At 34.1% G+C, this 24,972-nt stretch overlaps 1 protein-coding gene across 1 annotated transcript in view; it reads left to right on the plus strand.

Moving 5' to 3' along the window:
* The window catches only part of LOC126966865 (probable 4-methylmuconolactone transporter), a 72,459-nt gene that overhangs the window by 37,858 nt on the left and 9,629 nt on the right, over positions 1-24,972 (plus strand). The window contains exons 2-5 of the mRNA XM_050811142.1: positions 5,439-5,557; positions 15,058-15,181; positions 21,562-21,705; positions 23,573-23,855. Coding sequence (XP_050667099.1) covers positions 5,449-5,557; positions 15,058-15,181; positions 21,562-21,705; positions 23,573-23,855 — 660 coding nt within the window. The 5' untranslated portion in view covers positions 5,439-5,448. The remainder of the gene's footprint in view (positions 1-5,438; positions 5,558-15,057; positions 15,182-21,561; positions 21,706-23,572; positions 23,856-24,972) is intronic.

The following is a 24,972-nucleotide window of genomic DNA, read 5'->3' on the forward strand; positions in this document are numbered from 1 at the left end:
ATGTAATTAGTATTAGTAGTAAATTAATTATTGTAATTTTTCTAATTTGTTTTTAGCATTAGTTTTTTAGTTTAGTAACGTTGTGCATACCTTTAATTTAGATATGTAAATAGTAATACTTATTAATGTTTATCTTATTCGTATATGTAAAATTATGTATCTAGTTGGTAAGCCTTAATAAATAAATAAATAAATAAATAAATTTCTGGGGAAATGTAATCCCATAATGCAGGTATTTTAAAATGTTCAGCTTTAATTAAAAAGTGGCAAGAAACTCAATACCTACCTTTTAAATCAACACACGAACAATAGTTTTAGATATTGAAGTACCTAATACTTCGAAAATTTTCAGAGTGAATTTTTACCATGCGCACACACCCCGTTACCCAAATACGACCCCTGATATTACATTGTTATGTTCTAGACCATTTGTATGATAAACTTCACTTACCATGGCTTCATGCAACTCATATGTCTACTGAGCCACAAGCAATGGATGAGAATTAAATAAATTTCTTATAGATATTTAAATACTATACTACAATATTGTTCTTCCGCAAACGTAATATAGCACAAGGAATATTTTCTTTAAGGCTTTTTGTTTTGTTACGCCAAAGAATAAGAAGAAGAATAACTTATTTTAAATCAATCTTTTTGCATATGCATTGTCATTAAATTACAATAAATTTAATTATTTATACATTGTGATCGTCATTGAATAGCCACACTAGTCGGTGACTGTATCGTGGGGTTAGATCTTAAGAGTAACCATTTAACTTGGTAGTCATCATTGGCATTACTATGGCAAATTTTTAAGATAGTGTAAAATAACAATTTAATTAAATAACTACACATTTATGAATACTAAATTTAAAAGATAGTAAAAAAAATAAAATAAAGTAACAGCATGTGTGTGTGTGTATGTGTTTGTGTAGTAGAAGTATCTATAAGTTCTTGCGTGCGTACATTAGTACCTATACACCCACTTTTTTCATTAAACTGACCTTCCTAAGTCGCGTGGTAATCAAATACGCTTTAATGAAGTTGCAACACAATAGAGTTAACCCGTTATTTGGACAGATCGTAGTATTATAACTCGTGGCAGTAAATTATTCTCGTGCAGCGAGACAACAATAGTGACACGTGGCCTCACCTGATCATGTTGCTGTGATTATTTAGGTCATTGTTGTGTTGTACTAAATAGGTCGAGTGACATTTTAATATACACATCTACGTAGGGTTGCTAGGTGTTATTTTAATATAAGACCTGCCTTGCGGTCTCATTCGGGTTGAGTAATTTAATGATTTTGATAAATTGCCGTTTTATTGTAATAGTATACAGGGTGTCCCAAAGTTATGGGACATGAAGGGAAAGTACCTTAAATATCGAAGATAGGCTATTTTACTGAAAGAAGACTTTATGTTATTTTTAAAAGTTAGTAATTCTGCATTCAAAGATTTTCTAAAAATTACTTGCCTCGTCTGGAAATCGAACCGCCTCAAATTAAAAAAAAAACACTCTTATGATGCCAATCGAAAGAATGGCCAAAAACTAATAACTCTTCTTAAGTAACATAGTATTTTAAAAGAAAGTAGTCAATTAAGTGGGTATTTTTTTGGAAATTAATTAATTCAATGCTCAAAATGTGATCCCTTTTGTCTTACGCAAATCGCCAATCTTTTAATGAGTCCGCTGCCTGTTGATTTTCTTATCATTTTATGGTGAATACTCGATATGATATGGCACAATTCTGTTTGTAACTCGCCCACGTTCTCGTATCGCTTTTTGTATAGCATATCTTTCACATATCCCCAAAAGAAGAAATCTAATGGTTTAAGGTCCGGGGATCTGGTCGGCCATCTAATCGGTCCATTCGTACCAACCCAAGTAGGAAAACATTCATTTTACGTTGTTCCTTTCTTTTAAAATACTATGTTACTTAAGAAGAGCTATTAGTTTTTGGCCATTCTTTCGATTTGCATCATAAAAGTAGGGGTGTTTTTTTTTATATTTCAGTCGGTTCGATTCCCAGACGAGGCAAGTAATTTTTAGAAAACTTTTGAATGCAGAAGTACTAACTTTTAAAAATAACTTAAAGTCTTCTTTCAGTAAATAGCCTATCTTTGATATTTAAGGTACTTTCCCTTCATGTCCCATAACTTTGGGACATCCTGTATATAAATATACTTCGAATTGACACAGAACCTTCATGGTTTGAGATTTTTGAGTGAAACTTTTTTCACATGGTACCTTTGTAGTGCTTCTTTTAAAAAATATTTTGATTAAATAATTATGTTAAATTAAAATATGAATATATCCATAAATTATGGATATATTGGTCCCCGAATGGCGACCACGTACCGGAAGATGTAGTTCGTACATTTACATTCGTTCGTAGGCCCCTCACAAGATCGACTGAAGATCTAATCTGCCGATCGGTCCTGCCGGTCGCCATGACTGGCGATCGTTGATGATGATGAAAATGATGATTTTTTATGATTTTTTGAACCAAAATATCTGATAATATCACACCATGCTCTTTAACAACAATCACACTGGATTAAATCTTTTTACAGTGTTAATTCGGCATGGCTATTTGGACACATGCTAAGCCGTTTTTAAACATTAATTGCGTCATATTTCACAAATCGGATTCAAATTATTGTTTTTGTTGCATAAGAAGAATGAATATTAAATAGGTATTTACTTAAGACTCATTTTCTGATCGTATATTTTTTTTTCCAATTTCCATATTTACCTGACAACCCTACCAAGATCATTGACGCGGGGCAATAATTTGTGCATATAAATCTAGCGGACACTCACGAACTACAGCTTCAAAGCTTATTAATCATGACATTACCTCATGCCAACATAACTTACAACTATTAACTAACATATTAAGTCATTAAGATAAAAAAACACTCTAACAAGTAGGTATGGGGTTGCATCTCTTGAGCTCTAGTATAACTGATATAAATATTTTTTAAGTAAAAACTTCTTTAGATGAGCACTTTTCTTCGGATGGGTGTGAAATTTTAAACTCGCGTCAGGACACATGACCTGATCGAAAATTCGTAAGATAGTTGTTGATATTATGGATGAAAGTTAATTCGAATGAAAGCGCTACTGAGTCATTTCATCATTATTATTAGTTTTTATTATTATTTAAACTAGTAACGTTTTATAAAAAAAAATTGACGTATCAGCGTATTCATGTGTCTATAATTACAGGTCCTAATCTGAATACAAAACAACAGTGCATGACTATTTTTAGGCAGGCGTGATAGCATTACCTCCGATGAAGACTGCACATACAGTTTTGTAGATTACCAGGCTTACAAATAAACTAGGTGTAAAGTTATAACCTAAAAACAAACCAAGAATATTCAAAATGTTGACTATATCGCTGACAACACTGTTAATACAATGATAATTATGAAGTTTTTTGAATGTCCAGCAAACTTGCAAATAAACGCGGGAAACGTTATACGTCCGAATACACCAATCATATGTAAACATTTTGCATATTCTCGGTTTATTCTCAGGTATAACCTTACTTGTAAGACTAATGGTTGTATAAACTAAAATCCATAAAAAACTAATAACTAGACACAGAGTACATAACCGTGTTTCGATTAGAATCGCTCTATAATAAATAGACAAACGTTTTGTAACAGATTAAGTAGTTATTACAGGCCATGATTTAGAATGGATACTAAAGTACATTGATGGGAAAATGATAAGGTTACTACTAACTTAATTATAGTACAAATACTTATCTTGTTACGAAGTCAGACAACTTGCTATAAACTTAATAATAATAATAATGAGAGCGATCATTCGAGCGATAATAAAGTGTGCCTTTCGAACAATGGTTTCACGGGCAAAGAGTATGTAAATACTATGTAATAAAAGGCGCGACTACCTCAGTAAAAATTGAAATATGGTTAAGTATGAAACATGCAGCGAGATTTGATATAAGTTTGAAATAGTATACAGTATGGCGATTGGCGACGGAGTATAGTCCGGCTAAGTTTGAAAGTGAACAGTTGCTTAAAACGTAGTGGATTTCGGGCTATCTCCATTTTTGACAAGATTATAGCCGTCATCTGTCAATCTATCAATGACTGCACGTTTCATACAATCGAGCGAATAGTTTTTTTCTTACAGGCTTTCGCTAGGCTGGTCACGGGTTCTAAAACATTATCCTAAACTTAGACTTAAATATTATCTTACGCATAATCATTGTATGTTTTGTCTGAAATTCTAATTTAATAAACAAACTATCTACATAGAAATGAATGACGTTGCAGAGAAGAATTGATTAAAAAAAATGAAAATCTGATTCCCTTTTTTGATCCATATTGCCACGTTTTCAAGAAGTACGCTGATAATCTATGCCTTTGTGAAGTGTATATTAACGTTTTGGATTAACATATGACCCATCATTTAAGTAATAATAATACTTGAAAATCAAATTACTCAATTAAACTATTGTTTTTTTAAGTCCTCGTCAGATTATTGCTCCATTGACAGCGCTACAAACCTAATATTATGAGGCAATAGTTATGAGGAAAACTGTAATTAACAAAATAACAAATATGAAAAAAACAGCGCAAAAAATATTAAGTACTTACCCATTAATTTAATAACAATGCTATTTTTATTATTCAACAGAAATATGTCTTGATTAACAACTATATGTTTAAAAGTAAATTAATTATGCTATCTTGTAATGCACTGAAAAGACATTTTTATAGTTAGTTAGTTAGGGAAACGTATTAAATAAAAAAATAGGAATATAAAAGTTTACTTCCAACGGTAGTATTACAAGTGTTGCCAAAAGAAATAAAAAGTATGAGCAAAAAGATATGGTCTACGGGTTAAATATGCTAACAGCCAAACCTGATTTCAACCCTAACCGGTTCGTCCTACGCGTACCAGGATATTGATTAGCCTAGGACAATCCAGAAAGGCTAAAGCAATTAATTCGTTGCAACAGCCGAATTAACTTTATGAAATTTATATCTGTACAACAATGACGTTCTATACATGAAGACAGATCACGTCGTATATAAATATAGCCGAATACTAAACAATTTAAAGTGAATGATTTGAAAGTGGTAGCCCTCACTTCTGGGACTAATTACACAATAGATTCGCAAGAGTGACATCTGAAGTCAATTTCCTAATATGCCAATATTGGGGTTGAGCAGGTAATCTACTGTAAACTAACCACAAAACATAAATTTAAAGAATCTCGCATGAGATTTGGGGAGGTGGGAGGGAGGGGGGACCAGGGGGGGGGGAGTGAAAAATTCTCAAAAAATCCTCACTTAATTAATGGACACCCCCTTAGGCCTAAAATGGGGTATGCTCGAATAATAGAATAACAATATGATGATGAAGCTGTAACACCTTCCATTGGTTTCAGATAAGCAAGAATGTTTCACGGAGGCTTATTGGCGAAGCTGCGAGGCTTCTACAAATGGTATGTCTTGGGTTTGGTGTCAGTCGGCTACATCGTTGGAGAACTTGGACATTATCTCATCGGTGAGTAAAAGCAATTTCTCATTATATTCTTACATTTGCGTCACCATAAAGTTCAGCAACTTTTAAAATTAAGCATTAATCATTATGAAAACCAAAGACAAACAAAACATGCGAGAGAAAGAACATCTTCAAGGGAGATGATAGAGCAGGATAGAAAAGGGAAGTGAATCTATTGTTACTGTAACCATTTTCTTATTGACTAGTCGTAAAGCGTTAAGTAGGAAGTGTACTCTCGAAATTTTTGACGAGATCTTGGATAAACAATCCAGTTAGGCAGGTCGAAATTCGCGAAAGAGGTCACTGGTCGAATCCAACTCGGATGGGCAGCGTTCGGGAAGCTCAGTTAAATCTTCTCGTCTCAAATACCACAGTGCCTGAAGATGAAGGTTTTCCACCAGACGATATTGCCAGTGATGACTTACACTAACTATGGGCCTGATGAGAAGGCTCATAGTCACTCAGAGGGCAATGAAGAGGGCTATGCTCGGAGATTCCCTGCGAGATCGAATCAAAAATGAGGAGATCTGTAGGAGAACCAAAGTCACCGCATAGCCCAAATAATTGCGAAACGGAAGTGGTAGTGGGCAAAGCACGTTTGCCGGATAGGCAGCCGGTGGGGCAGAAGAGTCCTCGACTGGCGACCATGTACCGGAAGACGCAGTGTTAGTAGACAAGATGGACCGACGATCTGGTCAAGATCACCGGAATACGTTGGACGAGGGCAGCGCAAGACCGATCGTCGTGGAGATCTTTAGAGGCGTTTGTCCACCAGTGGACTTCTTCGGGCAGATAAAACAGCAGTGTAGGTACCCACATAGAAATTCTTACAAGCCGTGAAAGTCCTAAAATGATTATTTTATTCTAGAAATAACTTACGTTAGTTTGATATTAAGAAATTATGGAAAATGGAAACTTCCACAACTACATCTAATTTTGTACACTGTCCGAATGCGATGATAAGCTGATGATAAACCACAAAAGATAAAACATAATTTTAAGTACAATCGATAGGTGCTATTAAATTTACTTCATTTATGAATTTTAAAATTTTGCGCGTAATTTGACAAAAACGCGGAACACTTTGTTGTTTTGTTGTCAATATGACGTCAGTTCACCGTGTAAACAAAATAATATTATGAGATTATCGCAATACACCGCTTGTCACCTATTTTGTTTATTATATTTTTTATTTATTTTGTTCCCTCTTCAGTTCGCTTTGGCTTATTTGCATGATCGCCGTAAGATTCCCTTCTAGTTATAATATGAGAAAGAAATAAATAGTAATTTGTTCAACACGTGAGCAAAGTTGCTGCGAGTGCTGACTTTAAATTACGAATTGGCGAAGTAGTCTAGAATTGAATCACGAGCGTACCGAATGATTCTAATATAGAATACTGAGGTACTGAGGGACAAAAAAAATTGCTCTAGTGTGAAACATACAAATTTTCACCTCGACTAGCGAGAAAAGTGTTATAGGTATAGTAAGAGAAACAATAAGAGAAGAAATAAATATCATTACTAGTATTTATTTTAAATATTAAGTCTTTAAAAAGGCAATATTAATTAATTTTTGTGACAATGAGATAATACGCTAGGCTAAAATGAGTTTCGGAACGCACCGGATCGCATTGTTTATTTTTTTAACGCGGAGTAATTCGGATATATGGTCACGTGGGGTTCGAAATTAAAATCACTTTGTCTTACGCTCCCACGTTTTCACGTAGCGATAGCGGCCTTTTTGTGCTGGAGAGGTTAAAAATATATTTATTTACCATAGGGCGTAACAATAACATAACATATTGCAATAACACTTGGTAAACGTCAGAAGCTACATTGGTTCGTAGGAGAAGTAAAAGGGCTCATTGACATGAGGAGCAGAACTGATAAGAAACTTCCAGCCCATCTTTTAAATCATGGAACAACTTAGCCTACTTAATATAATATTACACAATTTTAGGTGGCATGTTATAAGTATGTGAATTATGAAGCATCTGTTAAAGCAATTTTGAATAATACATTTTGATTTTTCATTGTATAATAAACAATATGTTATGTTTTTAAAGTGATGACCCTCACTTCTAGGATTAATACATAAATAAAATTTGAAAAACAAAATTTTATGAACGATGCGGGTCTCGAACGGTTAGCTCAGTTGGTTAGAGCACCGGCACGGAACGCCGGAAGTCGTGAGTTCGAATCCCGCATCGTTCATAAAATTTTGTTTATCAAATTTTACTTGTGTATTGTATAATAATTCAAATAAATGAGTCATAACATAAATGACTTAGTTAATGATACTACAGATTGGAAATGGAGCTCGCTGAGTTTGTTACGCCCGTTCTTCTCCGGTCCGAAGCAAACTTTTATGTGATATCACATCCTATTCTGATATTCTGCTCAAGGATTTCTATTATATTTTTCATATACTATAATATTAATATCCTTTTATCATTCTTAACGTGAAAAATACCCAGAGATTCTAAAATAACATTGTTATTTTCCGCTCGTCTAATCACTAATTCTGTAAGAAAAGCGTTAAATAGCAAAATTAGTTTTTTATGTGTTTGTGATTGGTGACAGGCGAAATATACGTTCTTGAATCAAGGACATCCACTGTCAAGGTTATGGCGGGTAAATATTCTTAGCTGATTAACTAATACAAGCTAATGTTGCAGGCTTCGGTTGTGTACTGCTTTCGATAATATTAAACCTTATCTGTGTTATTAATAAAAGCGATGAAAGTTATTCCAAATTTAAAACTTGTTCGGCCTTACAAATAATATTGGTATAAAGTTATACCTCAGAACAAACCAAGAATACGCAACATGTTGACTATATCGCTGACAACACTGTCAATATAATTGTGAAGTTTTCCAAATGTCAGTCAGACTCGCAAATTAACGCGGGAAACGTGATACGTCCAAATAAATCAATCATAGGCAAAATTTCTATTAGAAAACGTTTTACATATTCTTGGTTTGTGCTCAGGTATAACTTTATGCCAATTTTATTTGTAAGGCCGTTTGTCTTTATCTTATCTTTGTAACTACAGTATTACATGGTAGGGAGAAGTAATTTTAAACTTGGAGTAACTTTTCATTGGGTTTATTAATAAGACAGTAACAGTGTTATTAATAAACGCGATGTTGAGTTATTCCAAATTTAAAACCTTTTGTACTTATCTTACCTTAGTCTCTACAGAATTACATGGTAGGGAGAAGTAATTTTAAACTTGGAGTAACTTTTCATTGGGTTTATTAATAAGACAGTAACAGTGTTATTAATAAACACGATGTTGAGTTATTCCAAATTTAAAACCTTTTGTACTTATCTTACCTTAGTCACTACAGAATTACATGGTAGGGAGAAGTAATTTTAAACTTGGAGTAACTTTTCATTGGGTTTATTAATAAGACAGTAACAGTGTTATTAATAAACACGATGTTGAGTTATTCCAAATTTAAAACCTTTTGTACTTATCTTACCTTAGTCACTACAGAATTACATGGTAGGGAGAAGTAATTTTAAACTTGGAGTAACTTTTCATTGGGTTTATTAATAAGACAGTAACAGTGTTATTAATAAACACGATGTTGAGTTATTCCAAATTTAAAACCTTTTGTACTTATCTTACCTTAGTCACTACAGAATTACATGGCAGGGAGCAGTAATTTTTAACTTGTACTAACTTTTCATTGCGTTTATTAGTAAGACAGTAACTGTGTTATTAATAACCGCGAAGTAAACTAATCCAAATTTAAAACTTTTTTTCTTTATCTTACCTTTGTCACTACAGAATTACATGACAGGGAGAAGTAATTTTAAACTTGGAGTAACTTAACTTCTTAACACAGTTACTGTCTTATTAATAAACGCAATTAAGAGTTATTCCCAAATTTAAAACGTTTGTCTTTATCTAATCTTTGTCACTACAGAATTACATCACAGGCACACTTTGAAATTTGGAGCAACTTTTTGCATTAAATATTGCGTTTATTAATAAGACAGTTTTAATATATTTCACGTTTATTTACCTTCCATAACTTGAAAAAATAGGTCAACGTTAATACAAAGTAATAACTTATAATAATAAAGAACTAACTCTCTCTCTACAACATTTAGAGCGTGCCACTCCAAGTTAACCATTAAAATTAAGAAGTTCAAAACTTATTTTATACTTACTTAATGTAATGTCATGTAATCAATACAAAAATATTGTTCTCAGGCAGTAGGTAGTGAGCACCGTAATTATTATGCTTGATTGAAGTCGATATGTTTTTTGTAAATATTTCAATTCTTTAGATTGTGTTGTCGCGCGTCATAATTAGGTACTTACTATTTGTTCGCTTTGCTTATATTATACGTTATGAATGTCGTAATTTTCATGTTTACTTAGCACCAACTTCAAAATATTATAAAGAAATGTCATTTACTACCTTTTAGGTACCTCATTTTAATGTATTATTATGACTGATGAAGTCGGTATTTTAACTTTATATATAACTAGCCGTTCCCGCCCGCTTCGCTGGGCGAATTTTAAATGGAAACAAATTAAATTTTATTCATCTTTGTACAAATACAATAAATAAATTTCGCATCGAATGGTGGTAGTTTCATGTCGATACGATCAGTGGTTTAGGCGTGAAAGAGCCTCAAACAAAGACCATTTTCATTATATATTAATACTAGCTGACCCTACAAACGTTGTTCTGTATATAAATAAACAAATTGTTTTTTATAAATTTGTCAATAATTTTTCATAATATCAAGATTCTTTTCTTAACGTATGCTCCTTGTTGTTATAATGAAATTGTTTCACAGCAGAACTGTCAAACCATGTGTCAATAAATTCTCTCACAGAAAATATGTCCATACAAAACAAATATTGGACATTAAAAATATTAAGGGTCTTAAAACAAAATAAAAAGTATCCTATCTCTCAAGTTGGACTAAACTGCACTCCATGAAGTAATCCTCATTTAAATCCGTTCATTAGTCTAGAAGTCCATCGCGGACAAACAACGTGTCAGGTAATTTATACATATTAATATAGATAAGAATAAGAAGATAAAGTACAAGTTCTTCTATCCGTGTGTTTGTCAATGAACTCTGTAAGATTTTGACTTACAAGTAATACTCCTCAACAAATAATCCAAAACTCCAAAAATATCTATAATACCATTACAAATTAATCGATCAACTAGTATCAAGTGATCCCCACTCTCCGTCGATAGCTATATTAAATATTCTATAAGATTGGGGAATGAATGCAAGGACAGTCTAGTAACAAACATGACATCCGTGCACAGAATATTCATTAAATTATTGGTAATGACTTCGGTGTTGGTCAAGGGTCGGGTTTCGGTTACGTCATGCTTATCAAATGCATTTGTAAATACTATTTTTAGACCAGAATGGCTCAAGCGAAAGATCGGCGCTGAGCATGCATGACATTATGTATGCCAGCATATTCTGAGCTTGAGCTTATTTGCGGCTAATGTGTACCTAGTCTTTTTTAATATGTATGGTATGTTTCATTTTAATTTAATTATTGTTTTATTTTAAAGTGTATTATTAGCTGCAAATAAAATATTTTAGTATTATTATTATTAGAATAGCACAATGGTAATTGAAAAGTTTTTTAAGCTATTGCATAGCTTCTATCGCGGCCCTTGAGCGGGGAGAAATTCCGTAACGAAAATAACCTAACACTTACTTACTAGATGCATATAGATATTTCGCCACGGTCATTTCAGTTGCCGTGGAACAGCGGTTATCACGTATGATTTTTGTGCAGAAGGTCCCAGGCTCGAACCTTGATACGTCTTGATTTTTATTTAATTTCTTTATTTTTTTTTATCATGTTTTTTTATTTTTTATTATTATGACAAGCATTTTTATTTAGTTTCACCTGTCCCGTTGTCTGTCTGTAATCAAATCTTGTAAGTTAAATTTTACTCACTTCCCGTTTGCTTTTTTTTTTAATTAATTTTATTGAATAAAATCGTGCATAAATAAAATAAATAAATAATTATGTTTATTAAAAATGCTATGCTATTGCTTTACCTTGGCAGTCCCCGAGTGCCACACGTCTTTTTTTTTATAAGCGGGCAAGAGGCTCACGTGAAAGATAAATTGTGAGGCAACCGCATCATAGACGTCCGTAACACAAAGATCAATGAAAAGATGTGTTACCGCTCTTTAAATTAGGAGTATGCTCAAAGCTTAAAGGTATCTCGTATCGGTTCGTTAAAACTGCAGCTGGTAATTGATTCAACAAAGTGGCAAGAAGTTCCTCCAAGAACGCGTGGTTGTCAGACGCCAATTTATGTATAAACGTGCCTTTTCAATATATACTTCTTTGGGCGCGTTATGAAAAAATGATGAGAGTGATATTTTAAGATAGGATGTCGCCTAGGTGGATGCACAGTTGTGCCTTTTTCCATGCCATGCCATCAAACAGTAGTGTGCCAGCAGTCGTCGTTAGTGAAATTACTAGGCTAATGAGACTTACGGCACAGGATCACGCCAACGACCTCTAACACTTGGGCGGAGCTAGCTTTCTCGATTCACGGGCGCACACCAATTCCAACAAATATAATTTGTGTGAAAGTCACCGACATCCTGCCTTCCGTCACCCGCACACGGATCCACGACGGACGGTCGTTCGTAGTAAATATAGTATAAAGTAGCTTATGTCAAAGTTTAGTATATATGTTTTTAACTTTAAGACGTTCGCTTTTAAGAGATATAAAATAGCAATTTTCTCTTGTTAGACCGATAAAAATATCACCAGTAGTTTAGAAGCAGTAGCAAATTTAAAGTTGAAGACAGCTCTCATTTCAATAATTTTATTTACATGGCATTTTACGTTATACAAATTTTTCAAGCGTACGGATTGGAGGTTACATATTTGTCCCTAACATATATTCTTTTTAAATCTTCCAGCTAACTCGTGGCAGAGTATTAGGCCCTCAAAGATTATCATTTCACGGTACCAAGCGCCTTTAGCGGTTCCCGGTCCGTCGATCTTCAACACGAACATGGTCGAAAAGCATGATGTTTAAGTGTGCAGAAATTCCATAAAACTTCTTCCAGGAAATACGTTTTTTAGAGTAACCCTTACATATTTTTTAATTAAATGTATTTCATACAGAATTTCCAGGACATGCACGAAGTTTGTATCCCAATTGTTTATTTACTCTTGCAAATAATATGAATGGCTCGATTTGAGGTAGAATTTGTGCAATAAAGCAGGTATTTGGAGGGTTATACTGAATTTTTTTCTTGAACAATATGTTATATTTTTAAAGTAATAACCCTCACTTCTAGGATTAATACACACATAAAATTTGAAAAACAAAATTTTATGAACGATGCGGGATTCGAACCCACGACCTCCGGCGTTCCGTGTCGGTGCTCTAACCAACTGAGCTAACCGTTCGAGTACCGCCTCGTTATAAAATTCTGTTTGCTTTGTTCAACTCGCAGGTTGTGGCTTCACCTACAGGATCTACTTCACAGCCGATAACCTGCTCAACCCCAATATTTGCATATTAGTAAATTGACTTGAGATGTCGCTCTTGTAAATCTAAACAATATGTTATGTTTTTAAAGTAATAACCCTCACTTGTAGGATTAATACACAAATAAAATTTGAAAAAAAGAATTGTTTAACGAGGTGGTACTCGAACGGTTAGCTCAGTTGATTAGAGCACCGGCACGGAAGTCGTGGGTTCGAATCCCGCATCGTTCATAAAATTTTATTTGTGTATTTTTTCTTGAAATTTGTATTTTCTGCTTGGATACAAACTTAGACAAAATGAAAAAGATAAGAAAATTGCGTATTAATATTACGTTTTAGCTAACGCCTTGAAGAAGTGGTGCCACAATTTTAGGGGTTTATGAAGCCTGAGCGGCCGTTTGTACGTCAGTTACTTTATCTCTCAAAAGAAAAATGTAAAACAAAAATACACGTGAATTTTTGGAGGCATATAATCTAGCCATGTATCAATTCTGAGGAATCGCGTCTTACCAAGTTTTTACATCTGTCATGCACGCATGCATTTAGTACGACACAATATTATTATCTAGAATTTAATTATATTATAAATATCCAATAAGATATAATTAATTTAGAATGGGTCGATAATATATTAATTATTTTATATATTATTATTTAGGTTACAAGACAATGATATATTTAATACAATATATGTACTTACTTAAACATACATATAAACATACATAAATACATTTAAACATCCATGACTCGGAAACAAACATCCATATTCATCATATAAATGCTTGCACCTACCGGGATTCGAACCCGAGACCTCTAGCTTAGTAGGTAGGATCGCTAACCATTCATTGCATGGTCTACAACTATTGAATTTGTGACAGGACTTCGGTTAAGATAATACATTAAAATAATACGCATCAATATTTAATGTTATTAACAAAACTGAGACAATATTGCTTTAAAAATTTCTAATTTCATTGTTAATTTTTTTAGTCTTACTCATTTAGGCTTTCCACCTAAAACTAGGATAGCTATATCTTTTAATCTCGGCAATTCATTATTTTAAAGAGATTTTCCTCAATTATACAAATTAAATTTGTAAGCAAAATTTATGAAGGATGCGGTACTCGAACCCGCGACCTCTTGGGTCCCGCCCCAGCGCTCTTTCCAATTGAGCCAACCATTCGAGTGACGCACGGTTCGTAAATCTATGTGTTTTGTTCAACTCTCAGGTTCTGGCTCCATCTACATCATAGGTTCTCAACGTGGGCGATAACGCCCCCTTGTGGGCGTTTGAGACTTTCGGGGGGGCAGTAGAAGACCCAGAGAAAATTCGGGGGCATTGAGATGGCGCAGATGGGGCGTGGGTAGATTAAAAAATATAGTCTGATAAGGCAAAAGATACACGCTAATCACGTACTAAAATAAAATAAAAATTAATATCGTTTAATTGTTGTTATTGTAGGTATTTTAATCATTTTGACTTTTCACCATTGAAACATTCTTCTTTCATTCTTCATTTTAAATTCAGAAATAGGAATAGGGGTCATATTCCTATCTTAGGACTATAATATAATATCTTACGTTTAAATATAATCGTGGCAATAGCTGTTTTAAATTCGCGACGATGACGGTAAGTAAAATTAAGATGGGGGGCTCTAGAAAAAAACATATTCTCAAAGTGGGCGGTGAGCAAAATAAGGTTGAGAAACTATGATCTACATGATGATGATGGTTACAGTCGATAATCTGCTCAACCCTAATAATTGCATATCAAGAAATAGACTTGAGATGTCGCTCTTTTAAATCTAAACAATGCGTTATTTTAAGGTTATGCCCTCACTTCTGGGATTAATTATACAAATTAAATTTGTAATTTCATATAATAAATAAAAAATATAAACATATATTTTGGTAACAATTTGTATACTATTTAATATACTCTTTGCAAAATAAATATATATTTGGAACATTGCAGGGACCACGTCTAAGGTGACAGCCGAGGACCTGCACTACGGAGACAAGTCTTGTTTGTTCAACGCGACTCACCTCACGCTGAGCCAGCTGCCCGTCGTCTGCGAGAAGGTCAACTCAACAGAACTGTACGTACTGTATCATTACCGTCTCCCTCCATGTGCGGTCGTTCCCTCATGAGAATCGTGTGCAGATGAGGATTTTGTTATAATAAATCTTATAATCTGCCTCCATCGGAGCATGTCCATTGCATGTCTGACAGCCGAGCAGAAGTTAGTCGAGTACTTCTAGAACTTAGCCTTTCTCAATCTTTTATGACAGCAGGACAAACGAGCGTACGTGTCACCTGATGTTAAGTGATCACCGCCGCCCACGTTCTCTTGAAACACCAGAGAAAAGTGCACTCGCATTTTCTGAAGGTACCCATGTCGTATCATCCTGGAAACATCGCACAAGGAAGCAATTCCACAGCTTGGTTGCGGAAGAAAGTTCCTTGAAAACCGCACTGTATGATATCTTAATTTGTGGCGTGTCGTGCGAAGGTGCAATTTAGCGGCAGGAACCAAGGCAAACAGCTCTTCAGAACACTCCCCGTGATAAAATATGCTAATGCTCACTTGATCGCTTTATATCGCCTTCAGTGTTCCCAATTTTACCAGTGGGAGGCTCCTTTGCACAGGATGCCGGCTTGGTTATGGGTACGACAACGGCGCCTATTTCTGCATTATCCGGGAAGCAGTAATGTGTAAATTGTTATAATATATTTATAAAAATGTGCTATTTCTAATAAATCGGAAGTTTAATTCAAAACAGGTAATCTGCAAAAATATATAGAATCAACCACATTATATAGAATATAAATAAAAACTCAGTTATAGTTAGGTGCTTATCGCTCTATATGAAAATATTTTGTTATTTATATAAAAAATGACGGAATTGCGTAAAATAACATACACAAAATATTTAAAATGCAGCAACTCAATTTTAGATTGAGTTTTTGTAGCGATATCTCAATAAAATATGCCAAAAATAAATTGTCCGATCAGAACTTCGTATCTCATTTAAAAATACCATAATACCAAGGATGACGTAAATATACCTGGATGTGATAAGCGTATAATAATACCGTGCGTGAATGGGATCGCAACATACAAAAACTAATAGCAATATAAACAACGAAAGCGATATTGTTTTTCTTTGTCAGAGTTTTTGTTTTGATAATTGGTAGATATAATAATAATTCAAAACATCAGCAATAATGTACAAAAAATAACAGACACATAACTTAGTCGAGTGGTTCCTAGAACTTAGCCTTTCTCAATTTTTTATGTCAGAGGAGGACAAATGAGCGTACGCGTAACCTGATTTTAAGTGATCACCGCCGCCCACGTTCTCTTGCAACACCAGAGAAAAGTGCACTCACATTTTCTGAATGTCGTATCATCCTAGAAACACATAAAACATAACATAAAATAAATATTATTCCACCAAATCAGTAGAAAGTTAAAATTATCATTCTCAGAACAAAGTCCAAGCTTGTTCACTGCTTTTTAATTTGTCCTGGGTATAGGATTGATTGACTTTGTCACTGGTACGTACATCCGATGTATGGCAAATCTAGTGCATTCTTTATCCTAGGTCGGGTGATGTCACAGCAATAATTTACTACCTTTTTTGTAACGTTGTATTAATTCATAATACAAGTGACATATCGATGAATATTTATGGCTGATTTGAATGTTTAATATGTAAAAAAAACTATTAGTATGTAAATTATAAAAAGTACAACGTTTTTACTCTAGAAGAAAAATAAGCTGTTCACCACAATCTCTACCAGTCCACCAAGTAAAGATTCGTTTTTCAATGATTAAAGTAAAAAAGCGGGTAATTGAGAGACTAAAACAAATACTAAATTAAACAACATAACATTATACAGTAATTGATCTAAATAGGCATTTCATAAGTATATTTTTCGGATTCGATTCTGTTCCATTTGCTTCGGTAAAATGCCTTCTTCCCAACTCTCGCCAAAACGCTCTCTAGCTTCGTCCTACGTCCTTCCTCAACAGATCTTCGTGTCGTTTTAGATCTATCTGTTTTGTTATGGGTTCCATTTCAGAGCTTCACGGCTACAAATGCATATTATGAATCAAAGCAAAACCTTTATGGAAAAAAACCTCTTTCGTTTCGAGATTCTGTCCAGGCAATATTAACGATAAAGTACACATTATTCTCTTAATTATTAATATTATTATTTTACACTTTGCAATTACAAATAAAGACTCGTGAGAACTACCCGAGATCAATATATTTCGTATAACATTACATTTTATTACATAATATAAGCATTGCATTACGTAATTTTAATGTTTAAATTGCAGTATTTTAGAAAAATCCATTTAAGGCGCTATAGTCCTAAAAACTAATATTTTTGGAAATCTTTAAAATACTTCTACAAATACTACGGTTCCAATTTTTTGACATGTTTATCTTTATTTCTTTATCTAAATTATCGCAGTTTCGAAAACACGATTACGAAAAAAAATACTCGATAGATTTATTTTTTGAAAAATAGGCTTTTTTATTTGAATTGTTTTATATTATCATAAAACTATGATGGCTATAAACACAAAACTTATTTTATTCGATAGTTTATTAGTATTTATAAATTTTCCTTGTGGGTTTTATCAATACGCAACAATAAATGAACTGAAAACATACGGATCACCTGATTGTAGGTATATGAGCAATGCGGCCTACTCTCTTGTAACACCAGGGGAAACATAAGACCATTTTTGATGTAATAAGTTTTATAAGTACCTACGCTCTTAAAAGTAGTCAAACGCGTATAATTAAAAGATGTAGGAACGTAATTTTGTTGCAATACTTTCTTTTAAAAAGGGGAAAATAGCGAACATTGTATTTGCACATAGACCACCTTATTGATTACAATAATAGTGTTGTTTCTTAAAACATGAAATTGTTAAAAACCTTTTTTTTATGAAAATAAGGGACGAGACGAGCCGGACGTTCAGCTGATGGTTATTGATACGCCCTGCCCATTACAATGCAGTGCCGATCAGGATACTTGAAAGACCCAAAAATTCTGAGTGGCACTACAATTGCGCTAGTCATCTGGCGACATTAGATGTTAAGTCTCATTTGCCAAGTAATTTCACTAGCTAAGGCGCACTTCAGACCGAAACAGCAATGCTTACACATTACTGTTTCACGGCACAAAAAGGCGCCGTTGTGGTACCCATAATCTAGCCGGCATCATGTGCAAAGGAGCCTCCCACTGGTAATTTAACCCTATATTTGGATCGTTATAAGACCCGAAGAATATTATAATTTTTGCATTGTTTTATATAAAGAAAAAATCTAGAAATATTGTTAATAATTCATCTTATTAAATTTATGACGAGATAATCAATCACCGACATTATTAATTAAAGACATGTTCCTAATATTAAATAATAAATTCAATTTTATTCAATTATCTGTTGCTAATTGATTTGCATGAGGAAATTCCGTGTTAATTAACAAAGTAGGTGCTATGAGCTGTAGGAACAAAGTTATACAATATGCCGACTTAAATATAATAGATAAATCTGTATTTTATGTTGTATTATTTAGCATTTTGCACGACTAATATGCACTAGATTTCCGGGACTTAACTAATGGGGATAAAGCTAGGTTAAATTATAGCAATCCAAAGTGTTTTGAGTTTTATTTAGTGTTAATTCAGCAATTCGACACGAGGTATCTTCAGGACATGTTGACTCGCCAAAATCTTCAAAGATTTCAGAAACACGTGTCGAATTGTTTAAAGACGAATATTGGCGGAATTAATACTAAATAAAACTCTAAACATTTGGATAATTATGGATTTCCGCAAAGTAACGCCTACTTCAATAAATTTTATTCAATTATAGCTTTCTTGATTGATTTTATTTACGATCAAAAACATATTTAAGAATATAATATGGCCATTGGCAAATTTTGGGGGAGGCCTTTATCGAGCAGTGGGCGTCTTCGGGCTGACAACATGATACTGATAATGGTAAATTTTGCATACAATAATTTTTTACTCAGCTAAAATAACGTTTCCTGGATTTCAATATCTTTAAAACAATAATTATTAAGTATAATGTATAGGTTTCGGACATCAGAGAACACGCTAGTTAATGCTACTGTGAACTGTCAAAATTATTACCAAGAGTAACGGAAAAATAAATTTTTTTGACAATAAATATTGAAACTCGATTTTGTATTTTCGTGATTGTACTATGAGTAGCAATAGATTGATACTGCTGAAACAGAGTAAGCAGAGTATCAAAAACGTTTCTCAAACTCTTCCATATCTCTACCTCTACGTCTATCAATGTACAATAAATATCTATTATTTACATCTTTTGTTAATTTATCATTGTTTTTTTAACCCGAAATATAAATAATATTTTTTTATAAATTTGAATATAACACGTTATTAATTTAAATAAAACACTTTTTATGGCGCTATATAGAGTCTTAAAACTAATATTTTTGAAAATATACTTAAAATACTTCTACAAATACTATAGATAGATTATTCTTTTGAAAAATAGTCTTTTTTATGCATTGTTATATTATCATAAAACTATGACAGCTATCAACACAAAACTTATTTTATTAACCCGACATTTCAACACTTTTCCAGAGCTCGTTTTCAGCGGAACACAGTTACAATTATACGCGTTCTAATTCTTTTAAAGGTGTTTTATTTATATATGTAACACTCGCGTTAACCAAAGAAAATGCTACATTATTAAATTTGAAGACAACATTTCCGTTGCGGCCTTACAAATAAAATTGGCATAAAGTTATAACTAAGCATAAACCAAGAATATGTAGAATGTTTACAAATAGACATTTTGCTTACGAATGGTTTGTTCGGACGTTTCCCGCGTTTATTTGCAAGGCAGCTTGTCATTCGGAAAACTTCAGAATTATCATTGTATTGACAGTGTTGTCAACGATATTGTAAACATTTTGTATTTTCTTTGTTTATCATCGGTTATAACTTTATACCAAGTTTATTTGTGAGGCCGTCGAAGTTTTCAATTAAAGCTCTGTTCAAACTTAGGCTACTATTGCGCGGGACACGGGACGGTAGTCGCTCGCGCCGATTGTGTCTGCTAACTTGTATGGACGTGTTCAAATTATCGCGAGTAGTCGCTCAAGTTGAAGTGAATCAAGAGCGGGACGCCCGGCGGGATTGTTTAATCTCACAATGCATGATGTCTCTCCACTGAAGGACCAAAAATGACACGCGGGAAGTCGCGTCAGTTTGAGAGACTAAGCGAGCGAGCGAATTGCTCTAAAACGCGTCCCACGCGTTATTCGCCTCAGTTTGAACAGAGCTTAAGTACCTACAGGTTTGTAATAATCGAATAAGTAGGTAATCAATAAACATAAGTTATTTAGTTTCCGCAATGATCACTATTAACTTAATAATATATTATACTTTTGTATGCAAATTATGTAAATTCGAGTTGGTGTATTTATAGATTATAATCAATTGTAGTGTATAATATAAACTGCATTGAAACAGAATTAATTTCCTTTAGATATGATTTCAATTATCAGCTGTAGGAGCAATGTGTGAAGTGTTTTTGAGTAGGTTGACTTAGCCCGAAATTAATTAATTTTTAATAAGTTTATCGCCAATAAAAGATGACGATTATCAGCTGTAAAAGCAATGTGTGAAGTGTTTTCGAGTAGGTTGACTTAACCCGAAGTTAATTAATTTTTAATACGTTTATCGCCAATAAAAGATGACGAAGAACAAAATTTTAGAATCTGATGAATTTGAACAGTACCTACGTAGGTATGTTAGCGTTTTAATCCTTAAGGGACGAGACGATCAGGACATTCAGCTGATGGTAATTGATACGCCCTGTCCAAGGCAGTGCCACTCAGGATTCCTGAAAAACCTCAAAAGTGTCACCTACAGACATAAGATGTTAAGTCTCATTTGCCCAGTAATTTCATTAGCTACGGCGCCCTTCAGACCGAAACACAATAATGTTTACACATGACTGTTTCACGGCAGAAATAGGCGCCGTTATGGTACCCATAATCTAGCCGGCATCCTGTGCAAAGGAGCCTCCCACCTCCATTTAAATGTGTAACAATTGCGTTAATCAAAGAAAATACATTGAACAGTACCACCAAATAAACGAAAATAAGATTGGTACCCATTTTTAAGGAAAGGATTATCTTCTGGAGTTAAACTAATAAGCCTAATAGCTTTTTTATAGATTCTTCCACTTTGTTAGATGATGATGATGAGTGCACTCGACTCATGCGTTTAACTGTATGTAACAGGGACAAAATCAAAACGCGTCTCAAAACAATTGTAAGTCGTTGTGAATCACAGTAAAACCCCGATCACATCACACAACGCTCGACACCGTAATTTTAAAATGAAATGCACTTATCAGTTTGCATATGTTTTTAATTTCAGATGCGAATCTCTGACTCTGAACGGCACGAGATACTGCGAGTGGGGATACAACGGTCTTGGCATAGACTACCAGGTGTTAGCCGGACCAGCCTTCATGGCGGTCTTCACCGTCGTCGGAGTGATCTTGGGAGTGGTGGCGGATAAGTAAGTTTACTTCTTACAGCCAAAATACTTATTTTTTCTGCTTATGGTGCTGTTGATTGGCGTTGACGAAGCGATCTCTGGCCCATACGCCCTCTTGCGGTGGATGGACGATCCTGTCATCAAGATAATTTTGCTTCCGTTGTTAAACATATTTTAATACTTACTTCACACATTGATGAAATGATTCCATAACCTTATATTTAACTCAACTAGTCTGGCCATAAAATATTGTTACAACTTCAAAACTTCAGAGGTTTAATATAATCACAATAATGGAATGGAGTTTTATAGAAAACAAAATTGCAGTGAATTCCTTGCACGAAAAAGGTATCGAGCCATCGCTCATTTCAAAACACTCTCAAAGCTAGATATATCTGTCGTTTGCTTGCATATCGTACTATCCATAAATATACCAATAATCATGTCTCGAAGACCATAAAAAATCGGTCCGGGGGGTGCTGTTAGAACTAAAAATACTGTAAAAGACAAATTCCGCTGAGACACTTTAAGGAAACAAAAAAATTATCACTAATTAAAAGAGAGCAATGAGATCCTTATTTCTTCCTATTTACGCCCAACTTATCTGAACAACTTTGCCTCAAAAATCTCACGTTTCTTTCCATCGCCTTGTTATATTCGGATAAGATCTTTGCCAAATAAGTAAGCGAAACATCTCTTTATCGATATCTGGATCCGAATTCGAAACCTTAATTTATGTTGCCTCCTTTTTCATTTCACTTATAATTGGACCGAAAGCTAACTATTCGTAAGAAGAGCGACATTAATATCATATTCGTTTCAAATAACACTGATTAAGTATCTGATTCCTCAACAAATTTATCCTGTATAACATTAGTAGCCTTGGCATTACTACCTTTCAAGAGGCAAAGACTAGCAATTAATACTCGTAGCACACTTTAATGTCAAATTTGATACTACGACATATTTATTTTTAGCTTTGTTAGCCCTTTTAATTAGTAAATGAATGTGAATAGTATCATTAAATGTCTTGGCATAATATGCAGTTTAATATTTTACTTTGTAGTTTACTTGAATATTAAAATTACTAACCACAATGTCTTGAGGTGAAGAGGACAGTCTTCGCAGTGGTGTCAAGGATTTGATGATTCTGTGGCCAAGAGTATTATTTAACAATTAAATAACAGATACCATAACACATAACCTTAAACTTCTGGTAACTAAGATAATTTGCATTGACGTATTTTTTAATTGTTTCGTTTTATTTTGTCCCTATTAGTTTAGCTCCATACATTTACAGCTTGTTAATCCTTTGTCTCTTGTCAGAGAAACCTATCTAATACTTATTACCTTACTAAATGTATTGTTAGCAACCTTTCTTATGAACTAGGTTATTATATTTAATTCTTATATATTTAGAAATCTCGCGCCACGTTTGTTCGAGATTAAGTTCTAGGAATTTGAATGAAAATTTCTACATTGAGTGCACGGTCCGACTTGACGCAAAGGATATTTTTAGTTTTATTAATGACCATTTTATTTCAAATTTGAATTTTATGAACATTTGTGAGACAAATTTTTGAGGCACCGTTTTGGAAAGCCATCTATCTACACATGCATCAGCTAAAATTCACTGCAATGCCAAGGCAGCCAAAGCCCCCTTAATGCCTATCCACGTCTCGTAGAACGCTAAACTCGTAAAACGACTCAATCATGATTGACTTGCACTTAATGATATGCTAGTCTAAACGTAAATGGGACAGGGAAGGTAGACCCCACTTTTAAAAATCCTCTCGCCATCAAAAACCGATACTGCCATGAGGGATATTTCTGGAACCTACGGTAATTTTTCACTAAAAATATTATAAGAGCTTATTATTTTTTTCAGGTACAACAGAGCTCGAATACTGTCAGTATGCACTTTAGTTTTCGTCATTGCAATACTGATGATGGGCACCGTGACAGAGTATTGGCATTTAGTGTTGCTCAGGATGGTGATGGCCGCAGGAGAATCTGGATGCAACCCTCTGGCCACGGGAATTCTTACGGACCTGTTCCCTGAACACCAGCGTGCTTTGGTTTTGTCGATTTTCAATTGGGGAATCTACGGGGGATATGGAATTGCGTTCCCAGTTGGAAGATATATTCCCGATTTAAATGCTTGGGGATTGGTAAGTTGTACTTATTTATAGTTAGGTTTATTTAAGTTTATACAACTTTCGTAAATTATAGACGTTTTCACCAGTCTACATGTAGGTAATATTGTATTTGGTAAAACGCCTTGTTTGTTGACATTGCATTGTCAAAAATGTTGATGCAAGTGTTTTGTTAAACGGAGATGTGATAAAATCGGTGGAATCTGCTAAATTTCTTGGCATTACTCTGGATTCCAATTACAATGGGGCCCCCATATTGAAGGATTGGCGAACGGTTAAAAAGAATAGACAATTAACTGACATAGATACGGCGCGACTTGTATACTTTAGTTATTTCCATAGTATTATGTCGTATAGTATATTGCCGTGGGGCAGCGCTGCCGATATTAATACAATATTTGTGCTGCAGAAGAGGGCTATTCGCGCTATTTATAACCTAGGCCCTAAGGATTCATTGAGAGCAAAATTCAAAGAAATTAATATCTTGAGTATTGCTTCTCAATATATTCTTTATAATGTAATGTATGTTCATAGGCACATAAGTGAATTTGCGAGAAACTGTCATAACCATAGTGTTAGCACCAGGAACAGACATAAGCTTATAATGCCTACTACTCGGCTAAGTCGAGTTAGCAAGTCTTTTGTGGGGCGATGTATATGCTTTTACAACAGGATGCCAGAAAATGTTCAAAACAAAAGTATTACGTTATTCAAAAAAATTGTTAAAAAACGTTTGTGTGGTAAAGGTTATTATAACATAATTAAATGACTTTCTTAATGATCGAACCAAATTCGGGTAAAAAAACGCCTTGAAAAAAAGAAGAGTCTGGTTCCGGGACCGGCCGGCGGGCATATACATTTCGTACGAAAAGAGTAATGAATGTAGAGGAAGTGCTTGACGTTTGTAAGGATAGAAGCAAGTGGCATTCTATTGTCTCTGCCTACCCCGACGGGAACAAGGCGTGAGTGTGTATGTTGTGTGTGTGTGTGTGTGTGTGTGTCAGTGGCGTCTTTACGACATTTTCTTAGGGGGGGGTAATAACTTCAAGAAGTCGCCTTGTAACTGTAAGAGAGGGTTAAAGGAAAAAAAATAAAACAAACACTTTTTTAATAACACTTTATTATTTGTAAT

This window comes from Leptidea sinapis, chromosome 1 (assembly GCF_905404315.1).
Source record: "Leptidea sinapis chromosome 1, ilLepSina1.1, whole genome shotgun sequence".
NCBI lineage: Eukaryota > Metazoa > Arthropoda > Insecta > Lepidoptera > Pieridae > Leptidea > Leptidea sinapis.